This window comes from Hoplias malabaricus, chromosome 17, assembly GCF_029633855.1.
Source record: "Hoplias malabaricus isolate fHopMal1 chromosome 17, fHopMal1.hap1, whole genome shotgun sequence".
In the NCBI taxonomy this organism is placed as follows: domain Eukaryota; kingdom Metazoa; phylum Chordata; class Actinopteri; order Characiformes; family Erythrinidae; genus Hoplias; species Hoplias malabaricus.
In genome coordinates, this window is record NC_089816.1 from 34,288,969 (window position 1) to 34,313,706 (window position 24,738).

Here is a 24,738-nt window from a genome sequence, read left to right on the forward strand (position 1 = left end):
GCTGGAGCTGCCACGCTAATGGAACATAAGCCCTGACCATTAGCATCAGGCTTGGTTTCTGGGCCCTGGGCCCTGACACAAGGTTACAAAGACCTCCTCTCTCTCTCTCTCTCTCTCTCCTCTCTCTCTCTCTCTCTCTCTCTCTCTCTCTCTCTTATGTAATGAATAAAGTCTCCTCCCTTTTCCATGCCATGTGCTATGTTTATATATGAACAGAGAAAAGCATTTTTTTTGTGTGTGTGTGTGAGAGAGAGAGAGAGAGAGAGAGAGAGAGAGAGAGAGAGAGAGCTTGTGCTTTTTGTGACATCACAACCGTAATGGAGGTTTACAGAAGATGGATGAACGAATGAATGAATTAATGAATGAATGATGACTGTAATCATCTACTAAAGAGAAATGTGGTTTCTATGGCATTCCCTTTAAAAAACTCTCTCTCTCTCTCTCTCTCACACACACACAGTGACAGTGATTGCTGTGCAAATCAGTGACAAAAACACTGCTCTGTACTTAGCTGAGCCTCCCACTCTTTTATTTTTTTATTTGTTATGTTTAGCAGCGAATGTCAGTGTTAGAGGTAAACAGTGTGGGGGTGGGGGACGGGGGACGGGGGGGGGGGGGGGGGGGGGGGGGTGATGGGTGGGTGCGGAGGGTGGGTGGGGTGTTGAATTGGGTTAATATTTATTCCAGTCTCTCGCTGTCAGCAGACGAAGCTGTGTGTTGTGTATCAGTGAGTACACAGCGCTGTTACTGCGCCTGGGGGTTTTTAATCAGCTTCAACATATTAACCACATTCAGGCTACAGCACACACACACACACACACACGTGAGCATCACCGCTGGATGGCTGGCTTATTGCCCTGTGTGTGTGTGCGTGTGTGTTTGTGTTTGTATGTGTGTTTATGTGTCTGTGTCTGTGTGTGAATGTGTGTGTGTGTGTGTGTGTGTGTGTGTGTGTGTGTGTGTGTGTGTGTGTGTGAATGCTGGAGCCTTTGGCTTTTTCTGGACAAGGTTTTTGTTGGAGATTAAGACGAAGGAGACGCAAAACCCAGGCATCACTTCCAACTAATTAAACTGCCATTAATTTAATCAGCGGCGGAAGAGCGAGAGAGAGAGAGAGAGAGAGAGAGACAGAGATAGAGAGAGAGAGAGAGACACAGAGAGAGAGAGAGAGAAGAGAGAGAGAGACAGAGACAGAGAGAGAGAGAGAGAGAGAGAGACAGAGAGAGACAGAGAGAGACAGAGAGAGAGAGACACAGAGAGACAGAGAGAGAGAGAGAGAGAGGAGAGAGAGAGAGAGAGAGAAAGAGAGAGAGAGAGGTGGGGGGGCTGTGAGAGGGGGGAGAGTAAGTGAACGAGAGGAGAGAGAGAGAGGGGGTTGGTTTAGAGGGGGGAAGAGTGAGAGAAAGAGAGAGTTAAGATGTAAATAGAGCGATGGAAAGCAGAGGAGACAAGAGGAAGATACAGAGAGTTAGAAAATCAGTTGCTAATATGTTTTCCTCAGAGAGGAGAGAGAGAGAGAGAGAGCAGTCTGTCTCTCAGTGAACTAGAAAGTTGTTAATCACAACTAATCCTTTCATGGTGTTTTTTTTTAGGACACTGTGTGTGTGTGTGTGTGTGTGTGTGTGTGTGTAAGATTAGGGGGCGTCTCTGCCCCGGGTGTGTCACACAGCTGTGAGTTCTGTGTAATTAGGGGGGCTGCTTTTATCACAAATAAATCCTCACCTACTCCACACACACACACAACTTATCTCTTATCTTCCACTGTCCTTAGCTATACTCATAGTAACGGGAAGACAATAAGGGTGAGTATAAACAGTATGTGGTCTCTCTCTCTCTCTCTCTCTCTCTCCCTCCTCCAGTTTGTTTCTTCTCAGAGTGTGTACCATGTTGTATCCTTGTTGTTCTGAAGTTGTAATTGTAGGAGGTGATTTATTTGCAGCGTTAGTGCTGCTGGGTGTGTGTTTGTGTGTGTGTGTGTGTTATTACTCTGTGTGGGATAGGTGTGTGAGCTGAAAGATCATTCATCATTTTAAACACACACACACTGTTTTGTCTCTGTTTTCTGGGGACCTTCACTCATCTCATCCGTGACTAGCTCTATCTCTAACCTCAGCCTAAGCTCCACTTTAATCCTTCCATTAACTCCACACAAAGCCATAATCAGCACTGACCTTAACCCTACCCAGCGCCCTAAAGCCAACCCTGTCTGAACCCTAACACCAAGCTTCCCCTAAGTGTGGCCTAATCTTAACCAAGTCCACGACCATGTCACAGTGTGTGTGTGTAAACAGACGTAGGTCCCCACACTGTGGTTGTGATCGTGTGCACATCTCATCACTAACTGAAGAAAAGAACGTATCTCTGTGGCTTCCGTGGTTTTATGGATCATTTGAACACAGCAGCTGTCCTCCACACTGTGTGAAAACGTCATGAAGAATCAACCACTTCACTGACTTCCACTGAAAGATAAGGACGCTATATAAAACACACAGTACGAGTTCCATCCCCATAGAGAGGGTGTGTTGTTGAAGATGTCTCATGAAGTCTCCAGACTTCTGCTGGTAGCTGTAAGGGTTGCTAATGTAAAGGAGAGTTGGTGTGAGCAAATTACGATTCACAGTAATCAATACACACAGCAGAACCACTAGGGAACCCTTGAAGAACCCATTGTTTTGAAGTGTAGACTGATCATGGTATAGGATGAAGCTCCCATCACCTCATAGATCTTAAATCTGCAGGCACCCCACCGTCAGCACTGACAATGACGGCTATGAACTCATGTGCAGCTGCTCCAGAGTGTGAAGGCTTTTCAGTGGAGCCTATAAAAGCTGTGTCGACAGTGAAGGACACCTTAATGTGTGCCGTCGGAAACTGCTCTCTCTAAGGCCACCTCTCTTCCCCTGGTTAATGCCCCTGGTGTTTGTCAGCTGTTGTGGGCTGTCTGCGCTCTCCTCCACTAGGTGGAGCTGTGCAGTGACCGTGCCTTAGCAGCAGTGCCTCTCAGAAGTTCCAGACCTCTATAGCATCACTGTCCAATGAAAACTCTGTATCTCTGTACAACATTGGAACACAGCAGCTGTCCTTCACACTGTGTGTTAATCTCATGATGAACGAACCAATAGAAACGCTCCAAAATTGCTCTGAATATAATCTAATTTACATTGACTTCCACTGCAATTTAAGACGCATTTTCCTTTTCCTGTGAAGGTTTTTTTGGAGCTATTTTGGAGATACATTTTTTTCTTTAGACAGAGACAGTACATGACCTTCTAGAAATTCCCTGAGGGAATCCCACTGTATAAGTGTGTGTGTGTGTGTGTGTGTGTGTGTCCATCTATATAGACCCTCGAGCAAGGATCCCCAAAGACCACTCCTCGCTCTGTTGTTATATAGCGCTGTTGTTAACCTGCAGTTCTGAAGCCTCCCTCACTGACTCCATAAGAGAAAGAAAAAGTGCCGGAACCACGCCTCGCCACAATAATGAATCCATCACGGAGGGAACACCGGGGCCCGCGGGTCAACTGCTCTAAACTAGCTCCATTCATATACAAAACCATTAGCACTTCACAGCGCGGCCAGACACTGCCCGGGCCCAGCCTCGGCGCTCAGAGCAGGTAATTGCAATTTAATACATCCTGAAGAAAGAAGGGCAAGACTGATGAACAAAAACCATACTGTCAACACCTACAGCTACGGCAAACGTCTCCACCTCCTACCCTCGCTACGCCTTTATTGGCCTGATGAATTAGACGACGATATCTGTCTCCTCACACTCTCACACAGAGTAAAAACCAGCGGAGGAGGAAGAGCAATGAGGACGAAGGTTATGCACAGCCAGGCCCTGACCGTTACGCCATTAGGCTGCAATTAGTTCCTTTAATGAGACGGGAGGTACACATTTGCATATATATAGCTATATTAAGTGTGGACAGCACAGAGCTACTGAGAAAGAGGCAGAAGAAATTGCACTGTTGTTTATGTCCAGTGTCGAGTCTCAGCTGTTTTATAGAAAGACAACAATACACTCTCAGAATTAAAGGTATAGTACAGGTACATTATTGTCTAAGGTGACCAGACGTCCTCTTTTACCCGGACAAGCTTACATACAATTTTGAGAAGTTTCGTTCACAAACTAGTCCCGCCCTCCCCTACACTGATTGGTTCGCTTGAGTGAGAAGGGGGCGTGGTGAAGTAGCCTAAAATCTTCTGATTGGACGGTCTGACTGTAGAGCTACCGTTATTGGTCGATAACCTTCTCTGTAAACATTTAATTGGTCAGTCTGCACATCAGTAGCCCTTGTTTACGTCAGTCCAGTTGTGCTCCCTAAAGGTTCATTACATTCTCTTCTCCAGAAATCAAACTATTGAAATCAAAACTATTTTAATTAATATAGAGTAAGGTACAGTTATGTTTCTTAATGTAACCTTGAGGGTACCACCACAGAGACTTTTTTTTCTGAAAGTGCAGTATAAGGCGGCCTACAAATGTCAAGCACTTTGAGTACAGACGGTTCAGTTTAGCAGGCTGAAGATTCTCCACAAGAGGGCGCAAGAAGCATGCCTGTCTATATTTTTCTCAAGGTTAGTTGGGATCAGCAAAGGAACCAACTGGACCCACACCAGCAGGATCTCATCAATGCTGATAGATGCAAGATAGTTACACATCAGTGCTTTTCTAGACCCTCAAAATGCTTTAAATTCTTCGGGACATTGAGGAGGGAGTCACCTCAAGCGATCTGCCCCATCCCCCTCACCACATACCAACTATCAGCTAGAGAGGAGACAAAAGGGCACGACTGAGCCAGTTGACTGATGATGGGGATGGTCAGGAGTGGCCACATGGGTAGAGGTAACTGGACATGAGGGTCACCCTCTGACCTCCCGGTTTACCCAGTTTACTCAGCTCCTGTCACTGCAACCAAGCATTGGGATCCCCACAGACCGCAGGGACAGCGCCCCCTATTGGCCCCAACCACACCACCTCCAGCAGCCACCCAAACTCTACTAGGAGGAGGACTCCCATCTTAGTACTGATCCAGTCCTGCTTACCCTTAGTGAATTTGAACGTCCTGGGGAGCTCTGGGGGTTTAGAAAAGTGCTGGAGAGGTGCAGCTATCGTTCATTCATATATCAATTAAGAAGTGACCAATGTAGTAGCTTCCTCACAGGGACATGAATAATCTGGGACTGGGTGGAAACATGCGGTCAGATTTGTGTCCAAGCGTCTGGAAGGTTGTTGGTTTGAGTCCCGTGGCTGGCGGCGGAACTGAAGGGCAGAACTGACCCAGTTGCCTGAGGTGAACAGCCATCAGCACAATGTTGCAGCTCAGTTCAAATGTCCCCCTTCTTTTCCTACACTCACTGTCCATTTTTTCACCTCCACTGACCATATTCTACAATTACACACTGTTGTTCTGCATACTGTGTTAGCCCCCTTTCACAGAGCAGGTGTGATGTGGTGGTGGATCGTTCTCAGCGCTGCAGTGACACTGACGTGGTGGTGGTGTGTTAGTGTGTGTTGTGCTGGTGTAGAGTGGATCAGACACAGCAGTGCTGCTGGAGTTTTTAAACCCTGTGTCCACTCTCTGTCCACTCTGTGAGACACTCCTCCCTCGTTGGTCCACCTTGTAGATGTAAAGTCAGAGACAGTAGCTCATCTGTTGCTGCACAGTGTGTGTCGCTCGTCCTCTAGTCCTTCATCAGTGACACAGGACGCTGTCGGCTGGATGTTTTTGGTCGGTGGACTGTTCTCCAGCAGTGACACTGAGGGGTTTAAAATCGTGATGTTCGATACCACTGATTTCCTTTCCGATCCGATACTGAGTAAAAACCAGTATCGGCGATACCGATCCGATACAGAAACCTTAGCAAATACACTTAATGTGTCTGGTAAATCTAAAAAAATAAATAAATCATAGCTTTACAAAGAATACAAGACATCAGAGTAATGTATTTACTTATTTTAAACTCTGAAGTATATTGAGGTAGTGACATAATTTACAATATAACAGAGCTGTAATTTAACGATGTAATTCACTATCAATGATCAACTCTTTAGGAAACCTTACCTGAATAAATCTAGGCTTTTTCTGCCTGCGTGAGATAAATAAGTGATAAATATTATTACTCCAAGCTAAACCCATGCAGCTATTTGTTGAAGCATGTATTTATTTCGTTACTTACTTCATAACCCTATTTATTAATTTGAACAACTCCAACAGCAACAGCACTTAGCGCATCTTAAAGCTCCACATTTTCTCCCCCTGGACCTGGATAGTGCCTGTCTGCAGCACCGAAGGACTCCGCCAGAGACTGAAGAGAGAGAGAGAGCTGAAATAGCTCCACACATGACTCTGTTTACGCTCTGCCATTGTGTCTGTGACTGACTGAGCAGCGTGCCGCTGTGCTTACACATTACGCACTTACCCAGGTGGAAGGACGAGTTGTTCCCACCAACCGTGCATCATTTAGACAAGATCTCAATAGTTTAGCTACTTTCCACTGTGTTCCTGTGAATGACACGCATTACTTCAAATGACTGAAGTATCAAAAGTATCAATGTTTTGATTTGGGAATCGATTTTAGAGCATAAAGATCTGGTATCGACATTTCAGTATCAATCTGCACATCACTAGTTTAAAAACTCCAGCAGCTGCTGCTGTGTCTGATACACTCTACACCAGCACAACACACAGTAACACACCACCACCACGTCAGTGTCACTGCAGCGCTGAGAATGACCCAATGAAAAGTGTGGCCAATATTTTAAACACAATTCATGGCTGCAAGTCTGAATCACATAAAACCCAAACGTATTTCACAGATAATAAAAAGGAAACAGCATGTGCAGATGCTTCAAAATGCATTCATTAGTAATGCCCTGTCCATATCTGTGAAGAAAAATCAATGTAGCGTTACACCGAAGTGCAGCAGAGCTTCTGAAAGGTGCTGCACACCCTTTACATTGCAGTTAGCTGTGAGCTTGCTCAAGGGCAAAATGCAGGTAGCCAAAGGATGGACATCTATGGACATCTAAGTCCTTGAGGACTACATCAACATTCCTTGTGAACTAAGGCACTGGATCAAAGCGGCAGCCTTTTGGTCGACGCAGCTACACTGCTGCATTCATCTCAAGCCTGTGTAGTGTAGATGTGAGTCTTCAAAGAGGGGTACAGTGGTATTATCTTATTAAATATAATTATATAGCAATAGCAATGTACTACCTTCACATTTGACCTGTATTCACTGTATTCCAGTCCTAATGTTATTACAGCATGTTTATGTGCCATAATATAACATAAACACAGCTGTGCCGATACACACGGGTGAATAGAAAAGCAGATAATGAAATATGACGTATGACACTAGATGAGCTTCTCATGAGCACAGGATCATCACTGGGGAGGAAGAGCGGGGGGGGTCTATATAGACCCACAGCTAAAGGGCGTGTAGCAGGAGAACTTGAGTCATCTAAGATCAGAATGTGAGAGCTGAATACCATCAGATCCTCACAGCAATGGTACAGCTTTTAATTTATAGTCTTGTCAACACATAATAATAATTCATTCCTGATCGTAAGCTGACCGTAGCCTGACCACTTTTAGGACTCACCCATGCTACATCAAGAAGAGAGAAATATTAGTGAAATCCAGCAGAGTTTTATTAGACTTTGGGAAGATATTCATAAGTCATGCTATGTACATTTACACTGGGGGCCCTGAGGAGCCCGATTAACTTCATGACAAAGGAAACTCAGATTTTGGGTCCCAGGGGCTTTAAGGCTTTCACAGAAGAGCAGACGCTGTTACTGCAGGAAAAAGGGAGATACTCATCATTCTACACTATTTCAGGGGGAAAACTGCCAGTGGCTGTGATATCCTCTGTGGTTGCTATAGCATTCAAAGTGATTGCTGAGGTGTTACTAATTGATTGTTGTGGTATCCCAGGTGGTTGCTTCTGTGTTACTTAGCCATTGTGATAATGTATTTGCTGGGCAGTTGCTATAGCATTAAAGGTAGTTGCAAATGTTTTGCTAGGCTGTTGCAGTGAGATTGGTTTCTAATGTGTTACTAAGTCCTTGCTATTATACGTATGTAGTTACTAAGGTGGTATTAATAAGCAGCTCTGGAATTCAAGGTAGTTGCAACTGTATTACAAAGCAGTATTGCAAGGCATCCTGTATTACAAAATGTTTGCTAAGGTGTTACTAATCTACTGTTATAGTATTCCCGGTGGCTGCTTATATGTTACTTAGCAATTGCTATAAAAACCTAGGTGCTAAGGTGTTGCTATGCAGTTGCAAACGTTATGCTAGGCTGTTGCTATGCTAAATAAAGTCATCGCTAATGTGTTAAACCCTGCCTGTGGCATGTATGCAGTTGCTAAGACAGTCCATGTGGTTGCTAAGTTGCTGTAGTATTCAATTTAGTTCGTAAAGTGATACTAAGCTAGTGCTACGGTATTGACGTTGTTTGCTAAGGTGTTACTTAGCAAAAGCTCTGGTATCCCAGGTGATTGCTAAGGTGTCTCTTTCCATTGCTATGGTATTCAAGGTGATTGCTAAGGCATTGCTAGCCATATGCTAAACATTTGCTATGTTATTCGAGCCATTACTAAGCCTTTACTATGGTATAGTAAAACTGGTTAATAAGACTTTGCCATTGCTGTTGAAATCCAAAGGGTTGCCCAGGTTTTACTAACACTATTGTTTCCCAGGTGGTTGTTAGGATATTGCTGAGCAGTTGCAATGGTATTTAATGGGGTTACTAAGATGTCACTAAGTTGTAGTATTGTATCAAAGGTTTTGCTAAGTTGCTGCTCGGCTGTTAAATTATTTAAATTGCAGTACTCCATGTCAACACCATCACTGCATCCAAAAGTGTCAAAATTTTGAGCGCACAATTTTCAGTGCCATGTATCACTAGCGGATACCAGATTACCCATAATAATATACCCTCCTGAACTCAGTACCCTAAAAATAGTGCACTACATAGTGGATAACATAGGGAATAGTGTATAGGGAGCCATTTCGGACTCAGGGCATGACCTCAAGTTGTTAAGTAAGGTAGATCTGTGTGGTCTGTCTCATGAATTATTTAATTGTTGACTTGTGAGTCCACTGAGATGCTAAGGGTCCAGCAGCTCCTCCGTGTCTCAGTGTCGTGTCCTGACTCACCGCCGCGGTCTCGGAGCAGAGCGGGGGGATCTAAAGCTGAGGTCTAATTCAAAGTGGCAGATGATAAAGCTGGAGTTTCATCAGGACGTCCAGCGTGGCAGCGCCGAGCCCCAAACGGCGGATTAATGGAGCGGCGCTGAAATATGAATCTGTCATCGTCTCGGCAGCTCTGTCCCACGCCCTGCGACAGTTATGTTCTCTAATCAGGATTAATCTCCTGCCGCGTTTACACCTGTAGCTAATAGGAATGAGCCTGGCTGCAAGGTGCGCTCCAATCAGCTCGCTCCGCAGCGCCCAGGCTCCTGCCGTCTCCTCCAGAAGGTCATCCGTCTCTGAGATGGCCATCAGCTTTGCGAGGCATTCCTACGGAGAAGAGCTTGTGGCGAATACGGATTGTAACTTTATTAATATCAAGTGCCTCATCCCAAACAAGTGGGAGGAGACAGAGGGACGGACATTGGGTTTAATGTCCCCATGTCCCTGCCTGTGTCTTCAGAGTCAGATCTGGATGTAGGTCTTTAAATCCAAAGCTGCTCTTCTTCTTCAGTAGCAGGTATTTTCTGGGCTTTGTTGGTTCTATCAGTGGGAGATCGCACAATGGATCCCTGGTCTAGAAAGGCGCAGTAGAAGTGGAATCCTCATACATTCTGTGAAAATGTAAGGATGTACTGTCAAATCACACTATCAAACAGTAAGGACGCATGAGACTCCTTTAGTACAGGGATAGACAACACAGATGGGCAGGTTTTTGGAAGCAGAAACAAACAAATACAGAGAGACCACTCAGAAAAGTAGGGCTAGCAAGAGCTTTCACAGAATAGCATGCACTTAAAAGTGCATAAGGAAAGTGCTTTAACGTTGGACAGAAGAGCACAGCTTCAGCATTAATCTGAAGAAACGGATGGGGGTAGGGGCAGTCCTAGCACATTTCTAGGTCTTTGCCTGAGGTGGGGATTTATGAATCATCACTTCAGAGACAATCATGGCAACTGGCCTACAGTCATAAAATGTCAAACAGAGTCTGCCTCAGAAGAGAGACTGATTCTTAATGATGCCTCAGCATGCTCCTTTAAACCTGGCACATATTCTCATCACCCCCTGGCCCCTTTATCACAGACCCCTCCCCTGCTGGAGTACAGTAATGATGTACTCCTCTCCTCGACTCGCCTTTTCTCCTCCTCCACCAGGTAAATCTGGTCCTGGTTCTGGAAGCGGGTTCTTGTTTAATGGCTGTTCTCTCGTGGTTCAGAGCGAGTCGAGTAGGGACTAAACCGTAGTGTGTAAACCTTGCAGAGCGCTGATCGTCCAGAGAGAGTCATCACTCTATGCCACGCAACGCAGACGACCAGCACCAACTCTCCATCTGTAAAATCTCCAGCTGCAGCAGAGATCACGTTTGTTTTTATCCGACTCACGACGGCAGCTCGTAAAATGACGCCGTGGTCTTTTGAAGAGGTTCAAACGCTCCTTGGATCGATGGCCGACGAAAGAATCCAGCGAGAGCTGGACGCTGCAACAAGGAAGGAACAAACTCTACTGATCTGTCTGAACTGATGACGGAGCTGTGTTCAGTCCCAAACAACAACAACATGCCAATACACCATGAGTACACACCTCTTAACATTACCACCACTGTGGTTTTCAAATCCGGCTGTTCCAGTTAGAGACAGGGTTTAGAGATTACAATGGCTACAACTCTGGGATCATTTCCCAGTGGGCACTTCGACATCTATATCACAGATACAGTCAGTGTAGAAGTGTCCCTGTAATCATCGTTTTTTTCCCCAAGCTTCATTATGTGGTTATCCAAGCCTGAAGACATGCTAATGCTAAAATGTCTTACGTTGCCCTTGGGTCTCTGTTGTGCAAACTAATGCTGATTTTCCATTTTCCAGAGACCTGTAATGATTCTAGCCAGTCTTTGATCTCAGCTCTGTATCTTTCCAACGTCATGGGGCTCTGATGCGAGCTGTGGCTATAGACAGACAGGGCAATGTTTGCTTTCAAGGTTTTAAGATAAGATAAGATAATCCTTCATTAGTCCCACAGTGGGGAAATTAACAGTGTTGCAGAAGCAAAGGGAGAGTAAAGTAATACAAATATGTAACAAGGAAAATCTTAATAATTATTATAAACACAAATAATGGAATATAAAATATAGTAATAAATGGAATATATACAACTAATGAACATGACTATTGTACATGGAAATATTGCATGAGGTATTGTAGAATATCACTGTATTGTATTAAGTATTACACATGGTCTGCATCATCCAAATAAAAGTACATTCTGTATTTCAGAGTAAGTAAAGTGTCAGTGTAGATAGATGTGAGTGCTTTACTGGGAGCAGTGCTGGTTGTAAACTCTAACAGCAGCAAGAAGGAAATACCTGCGTTAGCATTCCTTAACCCATTGGGGTGAAGCAGCCTGTCACTGAAGGAACTGCCCAGTGCTGTCAGAATCTCATGGATGTTTACTTGCTTAACATCCTCCTATCTCCCACCTCTTGCACTGGGTCTAGGGGGCTTTCCAGGACAGTGCAGGCCTTCCAAATGAGTTTGTCCAGTCTCCTCCTGTCCTGCCCCAGCAGACCACGGTCCTCATGAAGGGTCCCTGCACGCCGAATGACCTCAACCTCCTGAGCAGGTCGAGTGTACTCTGTCCTTTTCTGTAAAGTGTGGTAGTGTTATCTGTCCAATCCAGTCCAGTTTAATGTTTAGGTGACCACCCAGGTACTGATAAGAGGTCACCCTCTCAATGTCTGTTCCCTGGATGTTTACTGTTGAAGGGGAGTGTGTATGTCTGTGGAAATCCACCACCAATTCCTTTGTCTTTCCCGCGTTTACCTGGAGGTGATTATGTAGACACCAGTCCACAAAGTCCTGAACCAGTTCCCTGTACCCTCTCATTTGTGAGGCCAACGGACGCCGAATCATCAGAGAACTTCTGTAGGTGGAAGTTTGGTGATCTATACATGAAGTCTGTAGTTTACATGGTGAAGAGTAACAGTGCCAAGATTATTTCTTGGTGCGCCCCTGTGCTGCAAACGAACATATCGGTGACACAGTCCCGTCCATGCCCTCACATGCTGTGATCAATTGGTCCACCCCTGAATGTTCCAGGTTGTCCCTCAGAAGCACAGGCTGTATGACTTTGAATTCACTGAAGAAATTAAAGAACATGATCCTCAAAGTGTTCCCATACTTCTGCAGGTGAGCCAGAGCTTCTTGGAGGAGGTAGATGATGGCGTCCTCAACCCCGATGCTAGGCTGGTAGGCAAACCGAATTGGATCCATAGATGGATACATGTCGGAGATGGATAAGGACTAGCCTCTCCAGGATCTTCATCAGATGTGACGTCAATGCCACTGGCTTGTAGTCGTTGAGGTCCTTAGGGTTCTGCTTTTTCGGCACTGGAACTTCCACAATTGTGGTACTCTCCCCAGCTTCAGGCTCATGTTGAACATGTGCTCAACAACCCCACACAGCAGATTTGCGCAGGATTTGTGGAGTCTGGCACTGATGCCATCTGGTCCTGCAGCCTTCCTCACCTTGATCTTCCTGAGCTCATGCCTCACCTGGTGTGAGTTGGCTGTGAGCTCATAGTTGAGAGAGAGGGTAGAGCAGGCTACTGGGAGTGCCAGACAGGGGGGTTCCAGCAGGAATGTCTGTGTAGGAGGGGGAAGTGTGGAGTGATCAAACCTATTGAAAAACAGATTGAGTTCATTCACCCACCTCTGGTCCCCTACCACCTGGGAGTGTAGTTCTGAGACTTTTCCAGACCCCGCTGACATTGTTCTCCTGCAGCTGTTTCTCCAACCTCCTCCTGTAGTTGGCTTCCCCCTCTCTGATCTTCCTTCTCAGGTCCCTCTGCACTGTTTTCAGCTCCTCCTTGTCACCTGCTCTAAAGGCCCTCTTTTTCTCCTTCAGGAGAGCCTTTATATCAGGGCTGATCCATGGTTTATTGTTGGAGAAACACCACACAGTCTTTCACAGAAGTTATACAGTGTGTGAGGCCATCAATATCCTCCCCATAAGGATCAAACAGATCGTCCCACACAGTTGTACTGAAACAGTCTTGTAAAACCTCTTCAGTCTCCTCAGACCATTTCTTCACTGTGCGAGAGACAGCTGGTTCCATATGTACAATGGTTTTGTGCACGGGCAGAAGATGAAGCAGGTTGTGAGCTGATCTTCTAGGGGAGGGAGGGGTAGTGAGGAATATCTGTCCAGTATTTTATTATCTCTGGTGTGGCAGGTTACATACTGGGTGAAGTTGGACAGAGTGGAGGATGGAGAGGCATGGCTGAAGTCCCCAGAGATAAGGATGACCTGTGGGTGCTGTGTTTGCAGCCTGCTCACAGCAGCGAGCAGGGCTATTACAACAACATGCGAGAATTCCCTCGGTTAATAGAAAGGTCTTATGCTAATGGCTAACGGCTAACAGCTCAACGTCCTTATAGCAGATTTGCTCTTTAATAGTGATGTGATTAGAGCTACACCATCTATCATTCACAAATACTGCAAGTATCCTTTCCTCTTGCCGCACTCCTTTGTCCTGTCCCGTATGAGGTGGAAGCCATTCAGAGAGACGGGCGTGTCCGTTGTTAGCGAAGGAAGCCAAGACTGTGTAAACACCATAATGCTACACTCCCGGTACTCCCTCAGATGCGCCGCCAGTTCGTCCGTTTATTGGAGAGAGCAAACTCCACAAGCCTGATGCCCACAGTGACACATTTAAGTAAACAAACAGTCGAAACAAATACTTAAAGAAAGAAAAAATAGTACTAAAAGTAAGAAAAGTGGAGCCGGAGCCGCTGCAACAGGCTGCTACACGTGCGGCGCCGTCTTCAGCTAAACAACACATTCTAAATTTACAAAAGAAACTCAGCGTGCTTTTGACCAAAGGTCTTTTGGAGACATCATTAATTGTTCACGTTTCCTTGAAGCTGGAACAGAAGGGAAGGAAGGAAGAACAGAGATGAGGAACAACAGAGCTGCAGGCAAACAAAGCCAATATCTGCTCTTCTACAGAGCTGATACACAATCAAACAGTGGCTGCTGGCTGTGATCACGGGGAGAGGCTCAGAAGGAGGCTGGATTAGTCGCTCTGTGCTTTGGCGAGTGGGCGGTGAAAGTGGGTTACAAAAGAGTGGGTCACGATAGAAATTTTACCCGCATCCTCTTTGGAAGTGGCAGGGCATTGGGTCTGAATCGATGAGGGACGAAGGTGTGAGGCAACACCAAGACAGGGTCTGGATTAACACTGTCCCACACAGCGGCCCAACAATTATAGCTATCTTTGCTAAAAGACACAGGAGCTCAAGTGCACAAATTAACCTTGTCCAATCTCCATAGGAAAGCCTTGCAGACACAAAGGGGCGCTCTAGAGCAGCCACATCTGAAGCTGATACCTCCGTGTTCAAGGCCAGAGGGGTATAAGCTCAGCGCCCCAGAACATGACTATGTTCTCTGTGGCAGTGAGTGCCATCCAGTGCCTCTGAGATGTGCTGGAGTGGCATTTGGATCCAAAACTAAAGCTTTAACATCGGTCTCTGACGGCACTAATGCTCTCAGGGCTGAATGGCATCACTACATTAGTCCAAAATAGTGTAAATCCTTTCCAGAGAAGGCTGGGGAAAACTATCTGAGCTTTGCAGTCCCTCAAGACACTCCATTTCTACATTGTTCTTTGTTGATTGTTAATCAGAATATAATCAGTTGATATCTCTGTTACTTCTTGGTTATTTCACAAGTTAATCTGTGATTATGGAAGGCTCCTGAAGAACATTTCATACACAGTGGCTATTCAAAGTGCCTTACGTAACTATGGCTGGTGTGGTCCAGTGGTGACACTGTGAGAGACCGGGGTTCGATTCCAGGTCTGGGCAAACTGTCTGTGCTACACCAGTAACAGTCCTTGGGCAAGACTCCTAACAGTGCATTGCCCTACCTGTAATACCAGTGACCTTGTAAGTCTCTCTGGAGAAGAGCATCTGCTCTTAAATGTAAACACTACAGGGAGAATTTAACATTTTCAAAGATGATAACAATATTTTAAAAGCAATTAAAACAAAGGAAGAAGAGGAAGAGCACCTCTAAGCTGTTCATTTTTGGGATACATAGCGTTAGCAAATTTAAGGTGAACTCTCTTGGCTGAATCTCTCTAGATACCACAGAAGGAAGAGTCCTGATTGGACAGTGTTCCACCATGTGGTTGATGACCCTGACCCTTTTATTTCCAAACACATTTCACCCACTGAGTTTAAATCCAATAAGAGTTGATATTTTCAGTTCATAGAAATGGTCAGGGCTTCTCTAAAGCCCAGAGGATTCCCCGCCTTGCTGAGCTCCTGTAAAGCTTCCATCGCCAGCTTCTTCATTTTTTTCATGTGTTTGTACTCTGTTTTTAAACAGAAGGACGGTGGTAAGTGAGGATAAGAGCCCACTGGGGAAACACCAGGACTGTAAGTGCACACTGGAGAACACGGTGAGTGAAATCTACAGTGTGTGGGACACTCTATATCAGCGGCTAAACAGTTTTACAGGTGTGTGGACGGAAGAAACAGAGCATACACTGAGGAAGGTGAGATACATTTCCCCTGATATTCCAGAGAAAGCTGGGTTTTACTGTGCGCTCTTTATAGCAGCCACAATGAGGCTACTGCGGCCTTTTCTTCACACCAGCTCCGGTCCTCTGATAAAAGTGGATTTATTTTATTCCCTAACAGTCAGTCAAACACACACAGAGAGAGAGAGAGAGAGAGAGAGAGAGAGAGAGAGAGAGAGAGAGAGAACATGCACTTTTCTCATCTGTTTTGACAGAATACTTTTATGGCAAAGAACATTAAACAAAAGCGTGTTGTTTATTTTTAATCTTCATCCGTGGTGAGATCAGAGAGGTGAAACGCAATAAAGATTAATAGATCATTTGCCTGTGTCAGAAAGCACCAGGCAATTTGCTGTGAAATTTGGGGAGAGAATTGGATTGGCTTGGGTTTAAACGGCAAATGGCCACAGTCTGTGACCTGCTTTTGTCCAAACCCCACGAGCCCCACAGCAGTGTTCTCCCCCTGTGTAAACAGCCCCTGTTCAGAACGTCCGCTTTCAGCACCTGTTCCTTTAAATGATAATGAGCCGCTCGCTGTTCACCCCGACTCCGAGCGCACAGCAGTGAGGAGCGAGGAGCAGAAGCTCTGGTTTTTAGCCGTTTTCACTCTGTTCTCTTTCTTCTCCGTTTTTACTCAGTGCTCTTATTTCTCCGCTCGTTGTGTCTGTTTTGCTTCGTTTAACCTCGTCTTTGCGCTCTCACTTGATTGGACAGACTTAGACGAGGGGGCGGGGCCATTCTAAAGTCCCGGCACTTGACATCAGAAGCAGAGCAGAATCAGAACGTCTCGTTTTAACCTATGTTGTCTGTCTTGTTTCACAGTGTGTAGGTTGGTGGGCACCAGATTCACACATTAATGTGCACATGCACTGAACCTAAGAAATCCTCAGCTGTGAACTAGCTGTAAAAAAGACATGTCTCTCTCTCCTGGTCCATTTCCCTCAGACACAGTGCTTCACTCACTCTGCCTCCGGGCGAACCCCAGGGCCCCAACGCCACTGCCCCACCCCTCCTCCTCCTCCTCTTCCTCTTCCTCCACTGCTGTTTAACTCTCACTGATGAGTTCTTTCCTTTAAAGGACTGACCTGAGTACAGCAGGAGCTCTCCTGTGTCTTTTCCTCCTCCTTTTACCTGGAAATAGCTACCGCAAAATCCTTCCCTGCCTGTGGTGGGCTGGGGGAATAGACCGGGTTAAATATTCATCTGACCACGCAGGCTGAATGGATTTTGGATGTGAATTAGAACAGAACAGAATCATCCACATTATACAAGAACAAGATTTTTTTGTCTCCTTACCTCCAGTTTGATGCTTATTATTTGTTACATTGTTTGTTCTATTCTTGGGGATAATGATGTGGTTAAAATGATTTTAATGTTAGTCATGAAATATTAGTTTATTATTTTAATAGAATGACAACTGTCATTATTTATACAATCGCTGCAGTGGCAAAAAGTGTCCAGAAACCTTTGATGTAGAGCTGGATGAGTGGCGTAGAGTGACGACTCTCTCTGGCCAGTCCAGGACCAAATTTACCCAAAGGAGAAGCAGAAAACCAGAGGAGGAACCAAGTGCCATTAGCACAGCAAAGTGAGCTCTCTCATTGGCTGGAGCTTCAGGAGCCAAGAGTGAAGGCCTTATATATTTGATTAACGCTGGAGTACGTCCTTCGTTTATGAAGCTTTTATCGTTATCAATTTTGAAACACTCCTTACCAGGGTTTTACAAACTGACTTTACATCTGCAGGGGGAGGAGTGTCTCACGGACTCATGGCAGGGTCTGGGAATGGTCCACCGCCCTCATCACACCTTCTCTGTGAGGTCCTGAGCATTGATGAACAGGGGGAGAGGGGGTTAACAAAGTATTCAGAGCCACAGATGGCAAACAATGACACAGCTGATTTCAACCCACCCTCAATCCCCATAAGAGTGAAATAAACCACAACGACTGTAGTTTATGTGCAGTTTAATTTCCCAGCGCAGACCCTACACATGGTCCTTCAGGATGAAGCGGTCAGTCATGATGTACAGTCGTGCCCTGGGTTTCAGTGCGGCTGTAAAGACTGAAAGAATGGGAAGGTATTTCAGCAGATCGGACGGGGTGTGCGGTGCTGCGGCGATGGGGCTGGAGTGTGTGCTCTCCGGGGCTTTCCACAAACTTATTCACCTCTAGAAACTCCAACAGAAAGCCATCAGCCTTTGAGCTACGTCCCTATTTCTCTGTTTTTGCTGCGAGCACAAGGAGAAGGAGGGAGCGTGGACAGTGGCTCGGCTCGCTCGTTTCTCCCGGCGCTTTTCCCTTCACGTCTTTATAGAGAAATATATCACACTGTGGCCTGAAACCACACCGACGCTGGACGGATGAGCAGCAGTCGTCGCATTGAAAGGCGCCGCGTGCGGTTATTGCTACAGATATATCATCATTCACCCACAGTAAATTCAATAACAATTCCCCAGTAACTAATAAAGCTTACGGTGGTCAGTATCGCTGCTTTACTAGAGGCCTGCTGTATAATGACCGTCAATGGACAACCCACAGCTATGGACTGAAAGACTACATGCTTTAGTAGAAACAACATCCACTCATTAGCTTCTTTATCAGAAACACCCATTACCACTCTCCACCTGGTGTTTATTATTGCTCTGGTGACCACTGGTGACCACAGCGCCTTCTAAAGCTGTGCTGAGATTGACCCAGTGGACAACACTCTCCAGAAACTACAGATGAAGAACTAGGTGATGGCAGTAAGTCTGACGTAGAGTGACGACTCTCTCTGGACAATCAGAGAGAGACAATCACAGAGTGGACAGAGAGTGGACACAGGGTTTAAAAACTCCAGCAGCACTGCTGTGTCTGATCCACTCTACACCAGCACAACACACACTAACACACCACCACCACGTCAGTGTCACTGCAGCGCTGAGAATGATCCACCACCACATCACACCTGCTCTGTGGGGGTCCTGAGCGCTGAGGAACAGGAGGAAAGGGGGGTAACAAAGTATGCAGAGCAACAGATGGACTACATTCTGTAATTGCAGAACTACAAAGTGCTCCTGTGTGGTCAGTGGAGCTGAGAGAGTGGACAGTGAGTGTAGAAACAAGGAGGACTGTGTGGAGAATAGTGTTGTACTCCTCTTTAGTGCTATCTCTCTCTCTCTCTCTCTCTCTCTCTCTCTCTCTCTCTCTGGGACTCCTCTAGCTGTAGCCTGGCAGTGCCTTTCTGTTCATGTGCTGTACAGGTGTCACTTTAAAAGGAGGGCTGAAGTGAGGGGTTCATTTGTCTTGTTTTATTAGCTCCTTTCTAGAGAATGACTTACACCAGTTTTAATTAAGCAGATTAATTAAGCTAATTGGACACATCCTGATCATTTTCACGTCCTCCAGTAGTCCATAAACACCACCGAGAGTGTGAGGGTCATGACTACACAGGTGTGAGTGTGTGAATGACAGGGTGAGTGTGTGAGATTGTCAGCACTGCTTTTCAATGAATCTTATTCAAGCGAATATTATTGACTGCCTGTGACCACAATGAGGACATTTCCAAGTAATTCAGAGGGACATCCACAAAGGGCTGGACATCGTTTACATCTTTGTTATTAATGCTGCATATACATTAGCATTTATTTTCAATTTCTAGGTCTTTCTTTCTTCTCCTCTCTCCCCTTTCTCTCCTTTATACCTCTATGAAGTCTCTGAGCCGCGCCGGTGACCTACATTTCCATGCAACTTCGTTTTCGCTTCGCTCACAACATGAGAGCCCAGTCGCAGGTGCTCTACAACCACAGCAGCCTCTCAAAAGGGATGAGGCTGGGTGGGGGAAGTGGGGAGGGTGAGATTTATGCACTCCGCTAAGTGCAGTGGAGATAAAAAAGAAGGGAAGGAAAGAGATAGGAGATTTGACAAGGATGGAGAAGCCATAAATCCTGCTGCGTGGCAGAACGGCGTTGTCATTCTTGGCTGGAAGTCATGGGGATATTCACCAAACAATAATGGATCAGGCTTCATTTGGAATGGCTCAAGGGGGCGCTAGAGGGACTGGCACAAGACTAGTGCCTGCCTGGATAAAGGGGGTTAAACAGTGGCTTCACTAGGGGCAACATTTTTTTTAGAATATGATGCTGATTAAAAAGAAGCTGATGATACACATCCCACATTGATTCAAGGGCTCTAGGGACAGGAGGACCATTCATGCCAAGTCTCTCTGTACGTTTGATGGCATTCAGCCTCAGAAGCATGGGTGAGGTCATGTACTGATGATGCCAAAGATCCCAAAAAGACTCTCAAAGGCTGAATAATGCTTTTTATTTTTAACCCCTCCCCCTTGTTTTCGTATGTCATCTTGGAGCTGAACCTAGTGCCTAAAATTTCCCCCACAACACGAGACAGCACTTCAAGACCCTGCTACGTCATCAGAACATAAATAAAATGGCGCAGCACTTCATTCCCAGGCGACTAGCGCCGCTCTGTAGCAGCTCTGCACCAGTCTGCAGTGATATCAGAGGAGCTGCTGGACTTTAGTTACATTTAGGGCCTCATTCTCCTTCAGAAGAGTTTCACAATCAGAGATTACCCCCCTCTCTTCTTCTGCAGCTTTCTGTTCAAACTTCTAGTTCCACCTTAAATGTGGAAGTAGTTTCATGCGCCAGAATGTAGTTACTTCACTATTTAAGGTGGAACTGGAAATGTACAGCTAATTACCGAGATATACAACTCATGCTTTATATAATCCACTGAAACCACATTAAACACATAATACACTGGTGATCATAGAGTTTAAAGGAGAAAATACTGACACCTGTGGGTGTCTTTGGGTGTTGCACATCGTCTCGCCAGAGATTCCCAAAGTGCCATGGCACCCTCACACGTCACTCTACTCCCCTATCTCAACAAAAACTGAGACCCCCACCCCTAGGCCAAACAGAGGGGTAAGTCCTAGTGGTAAAGAGTGAAGTGGGATTAACCCCAAGTGACCCCTGGAATACTGATGGAGCTCCATTACACCACAGAGCACAATTCCACAGATCCCCTTCTCCACCCAGTTCCCCAAGGCTCTAGACCCCTCTCGTTTACGTTTGGCATTGAGCATGGTGACCTGCAGCATGAAGTGGCTGTGTTTACGCTTCAGAGCCTCTGTCCGGAGTCCTGTGGACTGACAGAGAGCAGCACCCAGCTGGTACTCACAGGTGGATGGTTTGTTGCAGTTGTGCCCGTGCCGGAAGTACTGCGGGTTCTCGATCACTGGAATCCGGGTCATTCCGATCACCACTGCGTCCGGTCCAGCGTCCAGCGTGCACGGGGTTATTATTCCATGATTCACATGATGAAGAGGACTGGCAGAGTCTTCCTCACCACTGATAACAGCTACAGGACCTGGGGAGAGAGAGAGAGAGAGAGAGATTTGAGTTATATCATCACAAGTGTTTATTCTAAAATGAGCATTGTTTCACATACATCATTTACATTAAACATCTGGTAGGTAGATAGAGCCAAAGCGAAGGAGAGACAGTGGAAAAGAAAACGAGAAAGAGAGAGAGTGAGAGAGAGAGAGAGAGAGGGAGAGGGAGAGGGAGAGAGAGAGAGTGAGAGAGAGAGGGAGAGAGAGAGAGTGAGAGAGAGAGAGAGGGAGAGAGAGAGGGAGAGAGAGAGAGTGAGAGAGAGAGGGAGAGAGAGAGAGTGAGAGAGAGAGAGTGAGAGAGAGAGAGGGAGAGAGAGATCAGACAGCTACTGTCTGTGCACATAATGGAACACTGTTACCCAAACATCACAGCTGAAATTTTACTTTTAAATTGAATACACTGCAGAATAAATAGATTCACCAGAACATTCCTAATTTATTAATAAGTCTGAGAGCGATAAGCAGACGGACTCGTTTATGGGATTAGGAATGTGCTCAGGGTTCACGGTTTAGACTTTTTACCACTCACTACCAAACACACAGACCAGACACACACACACACACAGACCACAAATGGACCATACACACACACTACACACAGACCATACACACACACACACCACAAATGGACCATACACACACACTACACACAGACCATACACACACACAGGCCATACACACACACACACTACACACACATAGACCATACACACACACACACTACACACAGATCATACACACACACACAGACCAGACACTACACACAGACCATACACACACTACACACACATAGACCATACACACAAACACAAACCACACATGGACCTTACACACACACACCACACATCGATCATACACACACACTACACACAGAGATCATACATAGACATATGGACCATACATACACACCACACACAGACCAGACACACATAGACCATACACACACACACCATACATGGACTATACACACACATTACAAAAAGACCAGACACACACATGGACCATACACACACACACCACACACAGACACCTCACACGGACCATACACACACACCACACACAGACAATACACACACGGACCATACACACACACCACACACAGACCATACACACACGGACCATACACACACACATGGATGACACTGACCAAAGTTTGTTTATCTGATGTTTGTTTATACCACCTTTAGAAGGCGGTAGTTTGAGGTGTTTGTTTATTTGATGATAATGACACATTTAAAGGGCAGGGATGAGTGGTGTGTTTGTTTGTTTCATGTGTGTTTATTTATAACAGCTTTAGAGGGCAGTAGTTAGAGGTGTTTGTTTATTGCTTGTTTGTTAATGAGGATTGTAGACCCTCGATGTTCTGCTGGTGCAGTCAGCCACAGCCGCGAGGAGCAGAGAGTTACACACTGAGAGCTTTCAGGACGCAGAGGTCACACCACACCGAGCAAGAGCTGAAACAAACACACAGCAGCCTGCGGGGCCTTTCACACACACACACACACACACACACACACTGTTACTGCCAAGAGTGCACTATACACCAATCCACCATAACTGTAGTCCTTCTGTTCCTCTGCATACTTTGCCAGACACTTTTCACCCTGTCCTACAGGACCCCCTACAGAACCAAACAACCCCCGCAGAGCAGCTCGTCTATTATTCGGGAGGTGGATCAATGTCAGCGCTGCAGTGACCCCCACATGTTGGTGGTGTGTTGAATGTTTCTAACAGAGTGGACAGTGAGCAGCACTGCTGTGTCTGATCCACTCACAGTAGAGCAACAGCCTTTACTGCAATTTTAAAGAGATGTTGGATGAGTCTGAGATTTCACGGCACACACACACACACACACGCATACTTGAGGATGGAGGAGGCTGAAATGCAGCTTTTCTGTCTCAGTGCAGTGTAAATATCAATGGTCCAGCCTTTCAGCGAGCGTAAACAGAGCACACAGAAGACATCCTGAGAACACAGACAAGTCTCTCTCTCTCTCTCTCTCTCTCTCTCTCTCTCTCTCTCACACACACACACACACACACACACACACACATTCAGAAACATGCAGAGACTGCAACATCTAAAGCAGATAAAAGCACACAAAGCAATGACCCGTGATGTCAGCAACTAACACTATTTTATTTTTACATCATGGCAGTGCTAGAAATAGCAAAACCCCACAGCAGTGTTCTCCCCCTGTGTAAACAGCCCCTGTTCAGAACGCCCGCTTTCAGCACCTGTTCCTTTAAATGATAATGAGCCGCTCGCTGTTCACCCCGACCCCGAGCGCACAGCAGTGAGGAGCGAGGAGCAGAAGCTCTGGTTTTTAGCCGTTTTCACTCTGTTCTCTTTCTTCTCCGTTTTTACTCAGTGCTCTTATTTCTCCGCGCTCGTTGTGTCTGTTTTGCTGAGTTTAACCTCGTCTTTGCGCTCTCACATAAACACGGGTCCAGCGCTGTGATTGGACAGACTCAGACGAGGGGGCGGGGCCATTCTAAAGTCTCTGCACTTGACGTCAGAAGCAGAGCACAATCAGAACGGCTGGTTATATCCTGTGTTGACTGTGGGTGGGGTCTTGTTTAACAATGTGTGGGTTGGTGCTCTCCAGATTCAAACATTAATGCTAATGATGGTCTATGATGGATCTGGACAGGGTGGGAGTGTGTGTGTGTGTGAGAGTATGTGTGTCCTGGGACTTCTCACTGCAGCATCCACAAGTGAGAAGTGACACTCCACTGCCTGCTGTCCAAACAAATCTGATTACCATGGAAACGTCCCATCCGCCGCCGGCCGAGCAGATACAGCCACACATGGGTGAGCTCAGCGGCGTCTCACTGCAGGAGAAACAGGGACTTCAGCAGGAAGGCGGAGGAGAGACGGACATGTTCAATCTTAATGAGTCCTCATGCAACCCTCACATTGTGTTTGTTTCATCAGCAAAGTAATAAAAAATAATAAAACACACACACACACTCCGGCGTCTGTGCTCCACAGATACACACTTATTCCGCACCATCACCGTTTTCTATTTTAACTTTTTTAATAAGAGTGAAGATACTTCCCGAGGGAAAGCTAACAGGAGCAGTATTCTAGCTCTTGTTTTTGTTGCTCTGCATACTTCATTAGCCGTCTTTCACCCTGCGGGGGTCCTGACCACCGAAGAACAAGGGGTAAGGAAGTATGCAGAGTAACAGATGGACTACAGTGTGTAATTGTAGAAATGCAGATTACACAGGTTGTGTTTAGTGCACTGTCAGTGGAAACAGAGGTGCCTCGTCTTCATCGGCTCTGCGCCGAACAGTTTGATCAGATCTTTAAAGTCGCCATGAGAGACTCCAGAAACAAAGCTGTAGAGATGAAAATAGCCATGGGTTTAAAGCTGGATTTGGTGACTATAAAGAGAGCGGAGAGCACGGCGGCCGTCCCTCGTGGAACGTTCAAAGGGCGATCTTTAGAAACAAACCAAAAAAGGAAAGAAAGAAAAGCGAGAACTTAATTACTTTTAGCCTTTAAGACAAGCGTCCTGCCGCTGCCAAACGACCACTTCCTCTAA

General features: G+C 45.9%; 1 protein-coding gene across 1 annotated transcript in view; it reads right to left on the bottom strand.

Moving 5' to 3' along the window:
- ntrk3a (neurotrophic tyrosine kinase, receptor, type 3a) overlaps positions 1-24,738 on the bottom strand; it is a 237,670-nt gene that overhangs the window by 39,172 nt on the left and 173,760 nt on the right. Inside the window, exon 12 of the mRNA XM_066648906.1 lies at positions 20,972-21,160. Coding sequence (XP_066505003.1) covers positions 20,972-21,160 — 189 coding nt within the window. The remainder of the gene's footprint in view (positions 1-20,971; positions 21,161-24,738) is intronic.